Below are 19,371 nucleotides of genomic sequence, written 5' to 3'. Positions count from 1 at the left end.
GGAAACTATTGGCGTTCACAGGTCAAAAGGGCTGGGGAAGCAAAGTTATCATGCCAAAGATCATGGAAAGCATTTAAGTTCATCACCTCCCAACCAGCGAAACGTCACCAAGCTGCCTCAGTGCAAGGATGACTTTCCACCATATTTCCCAAAAACTCCAGTTCTTCATATTTTAGAAGTTACACACCATCACAATTACCTCTGTGGGTAAAAGTCTCAAATTAAAGCTGTATCCCTCACACAAACTTCTATTCTCCAAAATGCAGAAATGGCAGAATTTCAGATAGAAGAGACATGGCTCTCTCTCTAAAGAATTTACCTGAATCTATCAGTTCCTGAGTTCTAACAGCAGGGGGATGACATCCATAACTGGCAACTTCCATACTGAATAAATCATCATGAAACTTAAGAATCCAAACTTTCCAATTAGGCTGTGGGCATGTAGAAATTTTTTAAAAATCTGAAAAAACTATAATTTTATAGTGTGCTTTTTCACCCCAAAACTTTAGCTAAAGAACTAAAAGTCTGATGCACTGAATCCTATATAAGAGTCTTACCTGTTTGGCTTTTGAGTTCTTTCCAGTCAAACTTTTCTCATTTGTACTTCCATCCATCCCTCTCAGAACGCTGATGAAATCCTTCTTGGAAACAGTTGATATCAACTTAGCACGCTTTCTAATAGAGCCTCCAGCTTCTTTAACCTTTTCGTCAACGTTCTTTTGATGCTTCTGAACAGCATTAAATAATTGCACCACACCCCTATAGAATGTAAAATGACCGGAACAATGTAGTTAAATAACAATTACACTAGAATACAAACTCACAGGATAGGAACAATGTATTTTCACTGCTTAGGAAAGAGGCAAGCATTTAATAGGCACTCAAATGAAACGAGCTGAATGAACAGATACATCTGAAAAACGAACATACATTTCAATGAATAAATATAAATTTCTGAATAGAGAATAAATACGTGTGAAATGATAAGTGATTTTTTTTCTGCCTTGGACTTTCCAAATCAACCTCTGTGCAATTAGAACTAAGAATTACTTTTAACACAAACATCTATTTCTCAAAATATAACTATATAATGGTTGAAAGTATTACACTGTAATGGAAAGAGCACAGCCTTTACAGTTAGCTAACCATACGACTCTAGGAAAGATGTTCTGGATGTCAATTTCGTCTGTAAATGGGAAAAATAATACTCAAATAGCTTAAAAAGTATTCAGCTATATTATCTGCAACTCTTATGATATAAAACTAATTTTAAAATCCTATCTTAAAAAAATTCAAAATACTTTGTTCTGTAGTTAAGTTCATTCAAAGATGAATTCTGAAGATTAAGACCTGCAGTGTCCATTACAGTAGCCACGAGCCACATGTAGCTACTGAACACATGAAATATGGCTAGTCCAAACTACAATGTGCTCCAAGTTAAAATAACTCACTCAATTTTGAAGACTTAGTATGAAAAAGAGAATTTTAAAATCTCATTAATAATTGTTTTATAATGATTACATGTTGAAGTAATGTGAATACACTGGCTTAAATAAAATATATTATCAAAATTAATTTCACCACTTTTCTTTTTAGTTTTTTCAACGTGGTTACAAGAAAATTTTAAATTATATATGTAGCTCACATTATATTTCTACTGGACGACACTGATTCAGACAATTAACATCCCTTCCAGCTCTAAAATTCTATAATCTATTAATTTTCCTGTTATAATAATCATTGGGAAAGGCAATCTGCCATGGGCCCTGAGCATACCTGCACGTTCTTGCTGGGTTTTTCAAGAATGCAAAGCACTGACTGCTCTTTACCCAGGCCATTTCTCAGGGTTGTGTCTGCAGCACGCAACCCTGAGGGATGAGGTAACGTCTCCCCCCAGACAAAGAGCAGGCTTGTTACCATTCACCATAAAAGCAACAGATTCCCAAATACAGCGTCCCCTCCTGTAACACAACCCAGTGCACACATAGGCATCCATCTAGGGCACCTGTGATGCCCCGAGGGACAAAGGGAATCAGTGGGAACGTGAAGCTCTGGCTACTCTTTTGCCATGAGTAATAATGTCCCTTGTCTCTGACCCAGAAGTCTCTTGTCTTCTGCCAGCATCCAAGAAACTTTAATAGGCTAGCTTATTAGCTTTTAAGGAGGGTAAAATTCCATACCCTTCACAACAGGGTGGGGACGAAGGTGAGGTGAGTGAAGTGCCTAGGGTATGAAATTTAAGGAGGCACTTACTCTCACGTGCCAACTGTGCACTTATTCTAAGTTCTTTTTACACATTAATTCATTTAATTCTTGGAGAAACCCTATAGGGTGGGTGTAATATTCTCCTGTTTCTACAGATAAATAAATTGAGACAGAGAGAAGTTATGTGCTGGGATTGAAACCTAGCAGTCTGGCTCTACTACTCACTCTCTTAATCATCATACTTCACTATCATCTCAGGACAACACCCAGATGGACTAGAAAATGACCAAAATAATGCAGGTAACTGGAAAATTAAAAGTAATTCCACTAGATAATTGCTATATTCTTTAAGCAGCAACCCAAATGTTATCTCCTCTGTGAAGCCTTCCCCAACTCCCCTAGACAATCTCCTGCTGTATGTTCCCAACACACAGGATATACCCCTATTCTCAAAGAGACTATAATTCCCACAGATGAGTGGGCAAGGACTACCCAGCAGCCACCAGATTCTATTTATCTTTGGACACAGAGGACATCAAATACTTGTTTGGTGCCAATGATAAAAAATGCAGAGTGAAAGGACAGCATGAAGCTCCAATAATGTGTAATTTGTTATGCCATAAATAAAATGCAAGATAACAAAAATAATCATCTAGTGCTATAAATTTAGACAACCACTATAAGGGAAATGCAGTTAAGAGGTCTGATTCCACTGATCTTGTCACTATAATGACAAGATGATCTGAAAGAGGTTCATACCAAATATATACTTAGCACCTTATATTCTTGCCTCATGAGACCTGCAAAATCTTTGGTTGAATTTAGTATTAACCAAGCAGGCTTAGATATAAATCACTTGGCTCCGAAGAGGCAGAGCTTAAGAATCAAACCTAGTCAGAAATGGATCACTATCAAAGGTTTAGTATACTTATTTTTTAAAGGGCAAAAACACTGTCTTACCTCGTTGCAATTCTCTGAAGATTTCTCTCTGTTTCTTTGTCTTTGACAACATCTGGCTTTACTCTGCACATCATTTCCCATTCCCGCTTCTTATCAAGCTGTGTTATAAATATTGTTATGTGAAAGAATATTAGGCATTTTTGAAATTGCAGCATACTTTGACATGACATTCTGTGAAAGGACAAAGGTAATAAATCATTCTGGCTTAGTTTGTCATGGAGATTTTAAAAAACACCCACACTTTTAGGGGTTCAGCTCAGGGAGCCTGTGGTTAGCACTCAGCGTGTCATGTGAGAGGCACAAAGTGGGTTTCCATCAGGCTCTCCGACAGCAGGGGCCTGGAGAGCTGCCAGCATACTGAGCCGGGCAGGACAAGGTAGGGTGTGAGATCCCTGATCTGCCATCACCAGATCATCAGAGGCAAGCACGAGTAAGACTCCAAATTACCCTCTTTGCTAACCACAAGTTTAAACACTGATTCTCTTTATTTTCAGAAACTGACTTCCTCCGCAGTCAGAATTATTAAGAAGTTGTATCAGCTTTTAAAAGAATAGCATCATATCCAGATATATCCTATTTATATAGTGACTATTTTTCTTTACAGAAAATCATTTAAATCCACTTCTCCTCTTACGGCACATCTGACCAATATCCTTGCCATACACAGCGTTTCAGTCACAAACTAAAGCAAACTGATTCTTTCCTATAATGCAAAGTAGAAGGGGAGCCAGGAAATAAGAAAATCCCATAGACAACATAATCTAATTCAAAATTGTCTTCGCTTACTATCCTGGTTCTAGGCGCCTGATTTGATATATTGCTTCTCCACGTCCCCGTCTCAGGCCCACCTATCACCAAATATCAAATATACTGAATATGATGAACTAATCACCACGAAGCTGGAGAGCATCAAAATCAGTAATAAGAACCAGTGGAAAAAAGTCTCCTTTCATCTCTTCCTTTTCTCCACTCATCTAATCTCTCATTTTGTATTAATGAGAATGTCTAATCACAGTAAAACCAAATTCCTGCTCTCGCTATAAAGATTAGCCTGATTCCTTTCGAAAGGAATAGATTCTTCCCAAATCAGGTAACGTATTTTTTGTGTGTGTGTGAGGAAAATCAGCCCTGAGCTAACACCCATGCCAATCCTCCTCTTTTTGCTGAGGAAGATTGGCCCTGAGCTAACATCCGTGCCGATCTTCCTCCACTTTATGTGGGATGCCGCCACAGCATGGCCTGACAAACAGTGCGTCGGTGCGCGCCTGAGATCCGATCCCGGGCCACCAGCAGCGGAGCGCGCACACTTAACCACTACGCCACGGGGCCGGCCCCCAGATAAAGTATTTTAACTGTCATGAAATTCACTACTAGATTATGCCAGAAATAAAAAATCTTACTTTTAGGTTTAAAACAGTTGATTCTTAATTATCTATAGTACTCAAAGGATAATAGCCATGCATAATCCCAAAATATTTTTTAACTCTGTAATGTATTTTTATACCTTTGATTAGAAATAAGTACTCAGTATTCTGGAAATTGATAATATTTGACATTAAGAAACAATGATAATTTACACAGACTTTACTCAGAAATATATACTAAGAGCACTTGGAGCTACTGTGTCAAGTATCTGGTATTGACACGTGTCCTTTCATGCATTATGTGGACAGTACCACCTCTGGCACTCAAAGCCTTGGCCTAGAGCAGAGTTAGATACTCATTTCTCTTGGCTTCAAAATGTTCTTCTTACTCTCACTGGAACATTGGGACTAGAGGTAATTAAGGATTCTGATATTTTTAAAGACTCTTCTAGCTTTTGCCAGATAATAAAGATTCAAATTGTCAATTGCAAAGCTATCAGTAAGATTTAGAGACATTTATCTTAAATAAAGTGCAATGAGAATACTGAATTAATAATAGAGCATGTTCTGTTTCTAAGAGCAACACTTGAAAAGTTCCATCTCTATATAGCCTTTCACACAGAGCAACCAGCATTAGAACAAAGAAAACATTCATCTTGAAACAAGATAAGGGAATGACAAACGTAAAAGGAAATATATGCCAATTCAAAACTATTTTTTTCATTTTTACCCATAAAGTACCTCTTGGAAATCAGTATTTGTATATTGTCAGTATGACTGTAGAAAGTTATTTTTCTTTCATTGAAAAACAACGCTTACTTCAGTAACCAAATATTTTAGAAACAGAAATACTTCATCCAGCACAAGGGATATAAAAACCTTATTACTATTTCTTTATCTTTATAATACTCAGCAGCAAATTTAAGCCCAACTTTTGGCCTTTAATTATCAGACTGTACTAGTCTAACTTCTATCATCAGTGGTTTAACAAAAGGTATAATGAATTCAAGTTAATCTAGCAGTGAAATAGCCTGTTCTCAGAACTACAACTAACCCCTGACAATGACATCTTCACAGATTTATATAATAAAATAGGTTTTTAGAAAAAGTAACTAACATGATTCTATTAGTTCAGAACCTAATAAAGTTAGCATAGGGACAGCTAAATTGAATTAAAAATTCAGATCCAGGAGTCACTGCCACATGTATAATGACTGGATTTTAAAGAGGATAAATTTCCTTGGAGTTCACATTTCTATTGCTTTGCTTGGATGATTAAGAAGTGAGCATGCTCAATGGAGTAACTGAGACTAAGTTTCTCAATATAACCTTGGTTATCCACCCCCACATAAAAAGCAAGGTAAAAACTGGAATGTTAATCGGACAAATACTGCAAGGAACAATGAGGTACAGATAAGAACTAGACCAGACAAACAATCTACTCTACAAAACAACTGGTAGGACACACCTGCTTTCTTCTCTCTAGTCTCTCTTGCTTTAACTTCTCTTTTTCCTTTTCCAGCTCTTTGTTTTTGACCAGAATGGTGGGTTTAGTTTTAGGAGTTTTTTTGTTAAGGATTTTAGCCATGGCATCTGCCCAGCCCATATTAGTTCCAGCACTAGCTTCTGCAGCATTTTCATTTTCACTGCCACAGGGTTCAGTTTCATCTTCATTGTCAGCTTCTATTGCTTCATCGTCAGAAGAAAAGCGATCCTTTTCCAATCTACAGCTTCCTACAGAACCTAAGAGTAGAAAACAAATTAAACTTTAATACCAGAGGTAGAGGTTGCTAAGGCCATGGCCAGACCCCCAGCATCCTTCATAAAGCTAACAGTTCTCCATTTGTCTTGATTCTTCAAAGATGGAACTTTACCAAGTCCCAGAGCTAAAGTAATAGCGGAGGAGAGCAGGAGGACCTCTCTCCTACTGCCACCAGTAGTCATGTTGACAGAGGAGACCACAGGGGCTTCAGCACCCAGGACCCAGGCAGCAGAAACAAATCTAACAGCCCCTCCCACATACCACCCATTTCAAGGCGCTGACATTGGGCCAGTGCAGGGTGTGTTCAAGTCCATGGGCCTGAATTGTGTCATTAAACTACTTGAAGAGACTAATGAAGATTATTTTAAACAAATAAAAAGCTTTAATCTGTGAAGAAAATGGTACAGTGTTTCCATGGTACAGAGAAATCAGAATAATTTCTCTGAGGGATATGGCCCAGATATTTAAAATTCTGAATTTGTGTGCAGAAAAATCTAAAAACCAGCTTCCTTTTATAGAATTTGCATATAACATTATAAAATTGGGTGTTCTAACATTTTTGCAAAATAATCTAATGAAGTATTATTGTGCCCAAGACACTGAAGATTTAATTGCACTCCTGAGTGACTGAATAAAAATACTAAGTTCTGAGTTGAAGATACAAAAGTATCTGTTAAATTTTATCATTCAAAACCACCAAAACAAGCATACACAGGCTACCAGCCAGCTAGTTCATTATATAACATTCAAATAGCTGGGGTCAGAAGATTGGCAGAAACAGGAGTCGAGTCAATGGCCTTGCTTGAAAATCAGCTTGTTGAGAAGTTCTGGGTACATTAAGTTTTGCAGCCTTTTTCAACTTCTGAAGTTAAGTGTACTTTAACAACAAGAGCACAGGCAGCCAGCATAGTGTGTGCATCTATACGATCTAGAGCCTTCTGGAGAGCTTCTGTTTTGCTCTTCAGAAACCTATGGAACTTAGGAAATACTTCAAAGGAGAAAATCATTCAACGGCTTAGTAACTTGGAATATTTCTTAATAAGGAGAAGAAGAGCTAACAAAGAAGGCTGAGAAAAAGCTACCATATAAGAGGAAAACTCAGTGATATACCAACAACTGCCACTTAGTAGTCACGTCTTCAGATAACAAATGTACTTTCTTTGGTCAACTCCAGAACTAGCTGAGTCTCAAAGATTAATCCAGAAAATGCCATTACTTCCAACTTTTTCTCTCAAAATATCTCTACTAAATAACAATACTAGTAATTAAAATAAAATTTTAAATACTGACTTTCTTGACGAAGAATAAAAAAGGCTTAGGCATAAACACGTTTCCTGCTGCTTCCTACTTAATTCAATTCTGATGTCCTCCCATCCAGATCAGAAACTTCACTTAAAACTGAAGGTCTGAAAAGCACCCACAGCCCCACAGCGCTGCACTTCAGGGCATCTGCTCCGGGTCCCCTTACTCTCACCCAGGCTACGGATGCACCACCACCAGAACCTCCGCTTCCACCTTCGAGAAGTCTACTGACTGTTTCTTGTTACTTCAACTCCGAGCCGCCGTTTCTTCTTTAAATTATTTCAACAGAACGTGTATATTTTGCTTTTAAATATCCTTTCAGCCTTTTTTTAAATCTCAGCTTATTGCCACAACTAAAGTGAAAGGAAATGAATGTATAGTCAGCTGTTAACTTCTGAGTGATCCTCTCTAATCTCCTGACTTTAAGCCATGAATTATGAGAGAACTGCTGGAAAGACGTGACCTTTAGCTGGTCATTATAATACCTGCCAATTTTGGTATTACTTTTGCATACTACCTTTATTTTTTAAGTGGTGAGAATTTATGAAATAAAAAGGCTGTAAAACTAAATATTTAATATATTTCAAACAAAAATTTATAACACATTAGAAAACAGCAAATAAAAACATATAAAACATTTTATACATATACAAAAATGAACCTCAAGCACATGAGTAAAAATGAAGTATCCTCAAAAAATTAACAGAACATTACATAAAGTCAGAGTTAAAGAGAGAAAACAAAATAATACTTTACATTTTTAAACAGCACAATCTTAAAATATAAAGTATGTCAATGGTATCAAATAATATCAAAGGAAATGATAAAAGCAAGAAATCACTAATTATTGTATTGCCCTAATGTGCTGCATATTTCTTAATAAAGAGCAAGAATTTTTTAAAATAGAAATTCATTTGCCACATATTTAATTTGAAGCCTTCTCTGTATCACATATGCTAAGTAAATTTAAGAAATCTGAGGACATATGACTCTAGGCTTCAATGTGCAAATATATGTGATATAAGAACTATATTATTGTCCACAATATAAAAAAATGTATCTAAATTTTACCAAACAAAAGCTGATAGCACTATAATTCAGTTCAGTGAATTTGTGCGTCTACCATGTACCAGATTCCAGAGTCACACAATTTTTCCCCCAGAAGCATCTTCTAAGACAAGTGTTCCCTGAAAAGTATGTTGAGAAACAGTTTGGAGAATGTAGTTAGCTGAAAAATAAATATATTAATATTACCTGTGTTTTATTACTCAGAGTCAGTAGCACTGCACAGGTACTAATCAACAAAATAATTCTTTGAAAAGTGCCTCTTCTAGTAAGCATTTACCTAAATGCAAAGAGGCACAATGGCTTAAAAGTTTTGTCAGTGAAGAATATCCAGGTGATTAAAAGCAGAAGTCTTTACCAGCTCCCAGTTAAACGTCAAAACTACAACACTGACATCTAGGGTTTGTCCGGATGAATTTATACACCAATTGCAGCAAATTTCACATTTTTCAGCTCCACTGTAAAGGAGCCAAAAGGCTTTACGACTGTATAAGCTACTCCAATTCTCCACATCTAATGCTTGGCTATTTTTCTTCGGTGTGTTCTTACCCAGCTGGACTACCACAACACACATATTATGGACACACAATAAATCCTAGCGTTGAAGTTTTTAGTCAGGCATTCACTGTCAATGGAAATGATGATGTTTTATATAAATAAATTAAAAATGCCAATGTGATGAGGTCTGCCAGCATACTGAAAAACAGGATTTACTTCTAGGATGCCAAAGATAATCACTATGCAAATCAGAAAGTAGAACTGGTTCTTAAAAATTTACTGTATCCTATGAAGATGAGATTTTTTCGAACATTCCACTAACTGATCTTTAACAGCAGAAGCTAAATGGATACATCAGGGGTCTAAGGGCACTAGACAAGTTGAAAAACTCCTCTCAAGTCCTGTGTGTTATCTTAAACATTAACTCTAATTTTGCATTCTATTTTAAAAATCTGGAAATTAAGGAAGGGCTATAAAGAACGCATATTTGAAGTAATAACTAAAGGTTACAATAGAACTTTCTACATTCATGGAAATGTTCTATTATCAGAACTGCCCATGAACCGCCAGCCACAAGACCCTACTGAGTGCTTCGAATGTGGCTACTACAATTGAAGAAGTGAATTTTTAATTTGATTTGATTTTAATTACTTTGAATTTAAAAAGCCACATGTGGTTAGGGGCTACCATCCTAGACAGGGCAGTGTGTGACTTCTGAGGTACTCAGTGAGACAGAGGCATTTCCCATCTCCTGCTACCTTTTCCCCAAGCTCCAAGCTCTCTTTCAAACTTGGCATCTGTTCCTCACCCCACATATGGTTAGCTGCTGGTAGGAAAGCCATTTTCCTTAGCCTTTGGAACTGGGATAAAGTTTTAAGACGACTCATAGTCCTTCAATATTTACTGAGTACTCGTGAATGACGAGGAAGGAAGGGGAAAATGAAAACTGTAAATCTAGGTTTCTCTTCTTGAAGAAGTCAAATGTTTAATAGGGTAAATAAGTCAGTTAACCAACTGAAAAACTTGGTTTTGCAATTGGTAAAGTTTGCAAGTGTTCTTCTAAAAGAAGAGCAATGAAAGAAGGGTGACTGTTATGGGGGTATCTTTTACAAAGATGATATTCAGATTGTTTCTTAAAGGGGAAGGCAAGAGATTGAATGACAAGAGAAGGGAGGAGGCCAAAGAAGTAAGATCCCACAACCCAGGCCAATGTAAAGAGGAAGGGGCAAGATCACAGAATCTAGAACCAAAACACCCGAGACTTGAGTCAATGCTCTGTACGAAAATTAAAATTATTGTAATCACCATTATTATCGGCATTCCAGGCAGAAGAAACCAGCATGTGGAAAAGCACAGCAATGTTATAAAGAAGGTGAGATATTTATAAAATGACAAGAAGTTCAGACTGGCTGAAAGCGGAGATTTGGGGACTGGATGGTAAGTAAAAACTGAGTACGAAAAAGGTGGTCTGATGTATGATCCAAGAAATAAAATATACATTAACCCCCAAATTAAAGCTAAGTAGTTTAAAAAGTTCTGCACTGTAGGTGGGTGCTCCCAGGAAGAGGCCAAACTGCTCGTGCTTCTTTCTTGTAGTGCTCACCTTAGGTCCTCACTGCTCAACAGTTTCTCCACTGGATTAAGAAGGCTGTTCTTTTAAAATACAAATACCATCTGCGAGTGGTAAGGCTTTTGGTTAACCTTTACTTCAGATTTTTAGAATTCACTCTAAATCAAACAGAATTCCTCATAAAACTTGACTGAGAGCAGCAAGTAGTGGTTAAGAGTAAGGACACAAAGTCAGCCTGCCTGGATTCAGTCTCAATTCCAGACACAAAGCTTTGTGACTTTTCTGAAGGTTTCTAGGTTCTCTTAGTTTCCTCATCCGCAAAAATGGCGATAAAATAGTATCTACTTTATTACGGTTTTGTGATAATTAAATAAGATAATACATACAAAGTTCTTAAAAGAGTGTCTAGCCCATAGTAAACATTTAAGTGTTGATTACACACCACACACGCATACACACAAGCATACGTGTGCACACGCATGTAGACACACACAATGAGAATTTAAATGTGGTTGTGGAGGAGGGGAAAGGAAAAAGGAAGGAATACCTCTGGTGGCTGGAATCTGCAAGGCATGTGAGGTGTGGAAGGGGAAGCTTCAGATGACCAGACGGTTAAAGCACAGAGGTTAAGAGCTCAGATTACCCAATCAGACAGACTTGGCACATTATGTCCTGATTCCACCACTTTCTAACAGGTAATTGTAGGCAAGCTACCTAACCCCTCTGTGTCTCAGTTTCTTTTTAGTAAAACAGGGATAAAAATAGTACCTACCTCACTGGGTTGTTATGATGATTAAATGAGATAACACATGAAAAGCACTTAGCACAGACCTGGTGCATAGTAGTCACAAAATAAATGACAGTCAGTAACCAGGGGACAGACAAGGACACCGAGCACCTGGAAAACAGAGCAGGAGGGGATCCCAAAAGCTTAAAAAAGGATGCCAAAAAACAGAGGGGCAAAATGAATTCTACTTCCACTATAATTCTAGTTACGGTCTTGGTTCTAATCTATAATCCATTCATCACGGGCAAGCGACCTTTGACTTTATTTCAGAAGTGGTCAGTGTCTCTGTCCTACAACTTTTCAAAGTACTCTAAAATAATGACAATAATAACTAGCTAACATATATTTAGAGCTAGGTACTATTTAAAACACTTTTTATGCATTATCATTTAAACCTTACAACACTCTATGAGTGGCTTTTATTATTCTGTTGACACAGGGAATGATTCTGAAGCTTAGAAAAGTTAAAAACATGCCCAGAGTCACAAAGTTAATGGGGTACGGGGCAGGACTGTTTGATTTCTAAGGCACTACACAGCTTTGAATCAAAGATTCAACTCAGACTAATGTGTACTGAACTAAGGCAGAAAATATTCATTAAATAGTTTAACAAAGCTTGAATTAAAAAGGAATTCTCTCACCTCCGTTAACCAGAACAGCCATTTCTCATCCCCAACCTCATTTTGCCTACGAATACATATCCCCTAGTTATTCAGAGCTCTGTGAACCCATTCTCCCCATTCCAGGGGTAAATCATCTATTCTGCTCATGCCACATGATCTTTCCCGCCAATTACTGCTAAACTTAGAATACTCAAAATTGATGCTTTAAGACTTTTTAAAAAAGCATTTACCTTTGAAAAAAAAATGAAGCCATACTAGGTTTCCAGAAAAATAACCAAAAATAAAATGAAAGTGTCACCATGGGACAAACTGTCAGATGTGATTACATGTGCTATCTGGACAAGCCAACGCACATAGCACCTGGAAGTAGTCTGTTTCCTGAGTCTGTGCTATAAATTGTTAAACCACTCAAGCACAACTATGATATACTTCATTTCTTAGGCACGTTCCTTTGCTATTTTAAGTAACTTACATGATGAAAGAGGCTATAAGCTACAGTTTGATGAAAAGCACATTTATCTGCTAGGTTATTATATCTTAAATACGGCTTCATAGTTTATCAAAAATGAAGGGACAGCTCCTAGGACCTTCTAAACTGGATTGTTATCGAGTCTTGTGTTAGAAGTATATGGCCATTTTTCATATATGTGACCAAAACAATTCAGAAAACATGAAATTACCATTCCTCTCAACTAGTTTATAGGCATACGGGCACATCCTATGAGGGAGGGGTCAGTCACGTCATGGCACTGCATAACGACCACAGCTCTTTTCACTTGGGGTGATTTACTGACTACAGAAGCTTTCTTTTTTCTTTTTAAGACCACAAGCTTAAGAATCAAGTCAGCATTGTGTCTAAAGCTCCAACAATGCCTCAACTCACTAAATCTGAGTAGTTCAATGATAACTCAGAGGTAGAGGTTATCACTCTCCTCTTTACAATATTTGATATCATCAACCACTGGTTTTATTTTTCCACCTGAGTTGATTTACTGACTAGGCATGCTGTGTGTGTCTATGGTTTTTTTAAGACTACAAACTTAAGAGCCAAGTATACATTGCATCTAAATCTTCAACAAAGTCTCAATTCAATAAATCTGAGCAGTTCAAGGCAAACTCAGCTAGGGGTGTCATCCTCCCCTTTATAATGCGTGACACTTATCTATTACTTAACATGCTGACTGTAGGATCTTACCTTCCACACATCTCTGATTTGTGACCACCTGTGTTTCACTAACTATGACCAAATTTCAAACCCTACTGAAGAGTATTATAATTTACCAAAAATTCATTCTGAATCATTTTGCTATCATTCAAGTTTACATTATATACAACTTCTGTTAATTTTACCCTCAACGATATCTGGTACATGAGAAGAGTGTAAAAACCACATTAAGAGGGGACCGGGCCCACGGCGTAGTGGTTAAGTGCACGCGCTCCGCTGATGGCGGCCCGGGTTCGGATCCCGGGCACGCACCAACGCACCGCTTGTCAGGCCATGCTGTGGCAGTGTCCCATATAAAGTGGAGGAAGATGGGCACGGATGTTAGCCCGGGGCCAGTCTTCCTCAAGCAAAAAGAGGAGGATTGGCATGGATGTTAGCTCAGGGCTGATCTTCCTCAGAAAAAAAAAAAAATCACAGTAAGAGAAGTTTCCAATTTATTCAATGAATAAATGGATATTGAATACTATACCATGTATCAGGCTCTATGCCAAATTCTGAGATATAGCTGTTACCAAGCTTACAAGGTCTCTCCTTGCAGAATGAGGACACTTCTGCAGTCTGACAAATGATATTTAAGAGTTTTACACTTATAAAAGCATAATTTTCAAACTTTCTTACACAATGTGTCAAAAGAAATTAAAGCCATAAGACGAAAAATAAAGTTCAAACAACACACGGGTTATATACTTGTGTATTTTCTATGAAATTTAAGTAGCATCTTGATAAAGGAAGTTGCTTTCAAATGTTGATATGATAAGGCATATCCGTATCAATTTTTATGATCCAATTAAAATTCAAAGATAAGTCTCTGATTCAATTTCCTGATAAAATGAGCTGGTACACTTTAATAATAAGCCTATAGTTTGCACACTGATTCCTCATGTGTCTGAAGCCAAATTCAATCTTCTGCCTTTATACTTTCTCAGTATACATTATCTGAAAATTTTTGACAACTTAATAGTTCTGCCAAGGCCACATGTACACAGATACCTGGACTAGAAAACTGTTTCCATGGGTCACCTTGCTAGAAAGATCTGATTTCATGAGAGAAAACAGCAATTTCTTACATCAAGTAGCAAATCCTGAGTTAAACCAAAGAAGAATGTGGCATCTTATAACCAAAAGACCTACATTACTGAACTTATTAAATACAAGGCCTTTTATTATTTATCTCTATGGCAGAGATACAGTGTAAATCCCTACAAAGTGGATGGAGACAACTAAGTGGAGATCTAAAGGATACAGAAACACTGGTTAAGAGAAAGTGAAGAAAAAAGGAGTATACTAGTAGAACAGCACAAGCACTGCTAGGAGCAGAGAGCACATATGGTGTTCAAGAAGTGAGGAACGCAGGATGCTATGACACTAGTAAGCGGAGGGATGACAAGATGTGAGCGTCCAGGAGTAAGCAGCGGTCAGATCAGGTAGGTTGGGTATGCAAACTGTTATCAGTTCACAATGACACACTCCATCCTTGCTTTCATGGATTCCGTATTTAGGAAATGAAATTATGAATTCAGTTTTGCACATGTTAAGGTGTCTATGGAACAACTAAGCATAGACAATCAATAGTTGTCAAAATCATTATTATTCATTCTGAATTTTATCATAAACCCATGATTAAATGGTTAGATTATGGAGTAAGAAGGGCACAATAAGAGACAACATCCTGCATCTACGGATTTAACAGTTTCCCACTGGGAGGCATTATGGTGTAATGGAAATAGTATCGCCAAGCCTCTGCTTCCTCACCTGTGCAACAGAAACACCACCAGGTACCTTGCAGGGTTACCAGAGGAAATTCTCACCTCTTTTCTGGAAAAAGCTCCAGCTCACAAACATCATTGTTATCAAAGGCTGGCAGGCTTGTCTGGGAGCAAAGAGATGGGCCTAGCAGTTTTGTTAGATCAGAAAAGATGTCATGATAATTAACGCTAATATTTATGAGTAGGTACCATGTGCCAAACATTACATGCTTTACACACATGAACTCATTTCATCTTCACGACAATCCTGAGGTAGACACTATTATCACCTCCATTTTACAGATGAGGAAACTGAGGCACGTAATAGTAAATGACCAGCCCAAAGTCACTCTGAAAGGCAGTACAAACACAGATCCCTCTTATACAACTGAATAGAAGTAGGAATTTGTTTCTAGAGATAATATATGGACTTTAGGAGAAAAAAAGAAAGGAAGGAAGGATGCATGAGAGAAGACAGGAAGGAAGAAAGGAAGATTCCAGTTATAAACATTGGAAGGAGTGCTATAGAAATCTGATTACAAAAATACCCCTTAGTGATGGAACCTTTCAGAGTGGGAGAAAAATTTGTTTCAATACCAAGGTCTCCTCATTCCCAATCCTTTCTTCAGATTCTAAGGCCCTGCCCTTCTACTTTCTGGATATATTGTTTTGATCATCTATGTCCTCCTGGTTCCTCAACCATACCAAGGTAGAGGTCAAGAGTACAGACTCTAAAGTCAAACTTCAGTAATGAGTGTGTCATTTATCAACTTGATTATCAGCTTATGTATTGGGGTGAGCAAGTTATAACCTCTGTGCCTCAGTTTCCTATAAGTAAAATGGGGATAATAATAGTATCTATCTCATATGATTGTTGTCAGAATTAATTGAAGTGATATGTATAAGGCTCTTAGAACAGTATCTAGTAAAGCTCAAAAAATATAGCTATTATTATTATCATCTAATTCCTCTAACAGTATAATACACCCAAAATTTATGGTGCTATGCATTTATTTCAAAGTTGGTTGTTCAGAACACTGAATGCTTTTCTTCTGGAAAGCATTTCAAGTGGGGTGCGTCTCTGTCTTCACTGTCCCGTCCTAGTGCAAGCCCTAACAGAGTTTTGCAATTGCCTACTAATTGTTCTACCACTCCACGGCAGTCACCATGCAGCCAGCAGTGATCTTTATAAACATGTGTCACTCTCCTGCTTAAAAGTTCTCAACAGCTCCCTACTGCCTACAAATAGAGAATCCAATCTCCTTCAAATGGCATATAAGGCCCTTTACAATCTGTCTTTACCCTCCACTCCCAGTTTCACATGTAGTAACTTCTCTGAATAGCTAGAGCCATAGCAGACAATTCATTATTTCCTAAACGCCCATGCATTTTAAGAGACTGTATGTGCTTTTCCCTATGTCTGAGAAAACTGTCCTCGCCACCCCTAGGCTCAGAAAACTATTCGTCTTTCTAAGGCCTAGATGAAATGCCACCTTATTCACTTATTCAACAAGGAAACTTACGTAATATCAAAATGTGCAAGGAAGGCCCTATGAAAATAAAGATAAGAAATAATTCTAGCATTTGGGGAACTTATACCTATAAGGAGAGAGACATGTTAAAATAAAATAACAACATGGTATACTATGAGCAACATGTATAAGATAGAAGGAAGCAGTCCCGAGGCTGGGTTCTACAGGATATGGATTTCTCTGTCTCCATCCTTACCATTTTTAATTGGGCCATGATCTTGGTAACTACCTTTATAACTACCTCTTAATAATACTCAATACGTTGTATTACAGTCCTGTGTTTAATATCTATCTACCCTAAGACTGTAATTCTAGGGCAGGGATTTATTCACCCTTTGTATCAACACCTTGGGGGTGACCAGAATATAACAAAAAACAACAATTGTTCTTTGAACTGAATTGGATAGTTAGGTTTCCATATTAACCAAAAGCCTTCTTAACCCATAATGTAACTGAACTATAGTAGCAATAGAACCTTAGAACCTAATCAGTATTTACAACAAGGCATTGAGAAGTCAGAACAGCTCTAACTTGGAATTATTCAGTACTTCAATAGAGAAATCTAATTTTCTAACTCTGAGAGCAGTACTGCTATTTTGCTCCAAATGGAGTAGCGTGTCTCTCTCTGACAACCTCACATGAACTAGTCTATTGAGTTCAACAAATACCAGAAGCAGAAGCTCTAATTCCTGCTCAACAAACAGTTTGTTTTTCTTACCTCCTTTGCCAGGGGATAAGGACTGTAATTACCTAAAGACTGCAGTAACATGATAGTTTCCTCCTCTTGGTCCTGGAAGTCCAGGTTTAGTCACTCATTTACTTAAATATCTGTGAAGGATCCACTGTAACAGACACTGTCTTAGGCATTGGGGATACAGCAGTCTCTTCTCTTATGGAACTTACATTCCAGCTTGAGAGACATACAGCAAACATATAACATGTCAGATGGTTTGGGAAATAATGAGAAAAATAAAGCAGGGTAATAAGTCAAAAAGTGAAGGCAGGGAGGCAAGGAGAAAACTATTGGTGGTACATTAGACAGGGTGGTGAGGGACTCCCTGATAAGACATTGGATCAGAGATTGAAGGAAGTGAGGGAGAGAGAGCCATGCAAACATCTGAAAAGCTTTCTAGGCAGTGAAGCCAGCAAGTGCAGAAACCCTGGTGTGGGAGCATGTTTGATGTGTGAAACAAACCACAAGGATATCAATGTGGCTAAATTACTGTTGGTAGTTAGTAAGGGGCAGAGTGGAAGAGGATGAGAGAGACGACCTGAGCTAGATCAGGCTAAGGATTGTGGATGTTATTCTGAGATGAGAAGGCACTGGGTCATCCTGAGCAAATAACTGACATGATCTGAGACACATTATAAAAGAACACCTCTGGCTGTTACAAAGCTCTAATTAGTACAAAGGAGCAGTAACTGGGCAGAAGACGATCATGTCGTCTGCAATTCTTTGTAACCTAAGAAGCTAACACTAAGAATGATGGTAAAGAGGAGTAGCATGGACACCTTATGGTTGAAGGCCTCAAAGTATATTTCTTTCCTTTCAACATCAAGCGTCTCTGAGAGAGAGAGTTATCCACTGCTACTTTTAATTTACTCTGCTTTAACCACCTACTCTTCTTTTATTACTATCCGGTCTCTAACTCCCAACCACAGGCACGCACCAACATCCATCTTCCTCTTACCTCGTTTGGCCTTTTGCTCCTCGCTCCCCATGAAATCTATCCCATTTTTGCAATTTCAGATACTCCTCTTCCTTTTCCCCTTGACTACTTTTCTTTTTGCTGCTGTAAGCAGCGGCAGTTTCGTCCGTTTTAACTAATTAACTGTGATGCTGTAAATGTCTAGTAAAGGAATGTGCAAGCTCGAGCAGCTGACAGCGTCCTTTCCCTGAACACCACTTCCCTAAGCCCTCCCACGGGGCCAGAGTCGCCCCTTCGGCCACAAATGGAGATAAAACTCGGGCGGCTGACAGCAAACCAACTCGCAGCCCCTGCTTCCCGCAAACTCAGCCCGGCCTCTCCTTTGCGCAGCCAAAGCTCAGCCCCGGTACGTCACCTCCACGGTCGGCAGTGCCTTTGTCCTCCTCTTCCAGCTCCGATGCTGCGGCCTTGGCTATCATTTTCATCTTCTTCTTCTTCTTTAGGGAATTTTTCAGCTTTTTCCCCGCGCTCACACGTGAGTCCTGAACGGCGGCCGCCATGTTCCCTCGTCGGAAGCGTCCCCTGAGCGTTGCATCCGGCGGAAACCAAAGGAACTTGGGCATCTAGTTCCGGGAACACAAGGGTCCGGGGCGGGGCCTTCTAGCCCGGAGTTCCGGGGCTGGGGCTTCAGAATGTGGATCGAGAGAGATCTGAATGGCCGGTGGACTCCTCTCCGGTAAAAACAATTAGTGAATGTACGTTCTCAGCGGACTCCTCTGCAAGCTCGCCTTTGCCCTGGTCCGCGCCCCGCTCTGGCCCCAACCCGGCCTGGTCCACTTTCATTTCCTCCCCGCGGCCCCTCCCCTTATCTGCTGCTTTTATTTAATGTTGCTTTAGGGTGTTCCACAAATGTCCCTTAAGTGCCTACTGAATGCCCTAGAAGATAAGAAGCAAGGAAAATGCATTCGGGGTCGATAATTAGAATATGAGAATATCATCCTCTCTCCCCCATCACCACCACCACAGATTCACAGCCCAACGTCAAGAACTTCCTTAAAACTTGATCAGATAATCTCCCTCTGGC

General features: G+C 38.6%; 1 protein-coding gene across 1 annotated transcript in view; it reads right to left on the bottom strand.

Annotated features, from left to right (window-relative positions):
• The window catches only part of RRP15 (ribosomal RNA processing 15 homolog), a 48,673-nt gene extending 29,748 nt beyond the window's left edge, over positions 1-18,925 (bottom strand). Inside the window, exons 1-4 of the mRNA XM_004439684.3 lie at positions 18,703-18,925; positions 5,998-6,272; positions 3,166-3,263; positions 558-759 (exon numbers count right to left, since the gene is read on the bottom strand). Coding sequence (XP_004439741.2) covers positions 558-759; positions 3,166-3,263; positions 5,998-6,272; positions 18,703-18,910 — 783 coding nt within the window. The 5' untranslated portion in view covers positions 18,911-18,925. The remainder of the gene's footprint in view (positions 1-557; positions 760-3,165; positions 3,264-5,997; positions 6,273-18,702) is intronic.
• Positions 18,926-19,371: the final 446 nt, after the last annotated feature.

The sequence above is a fragment of the Ceratotherium simum genome, chromosome 36 (assembly GCF_057802395.1).
Source record: "Ceratotherium simum simum isolate JZ-2026a chromosome 36, ASM5780239v1, whole genome shotgun sequence".
Lineage (NCBI taxonomy): Eukaryota > Metazoa > Chordata > Mammalia > Perissodactyla > Rhinocerotidae > Ceratotherium > Ceratotherium simum.
This window is presented reverse-complemented; position numbering and strand designations above follow the sequence as displayed.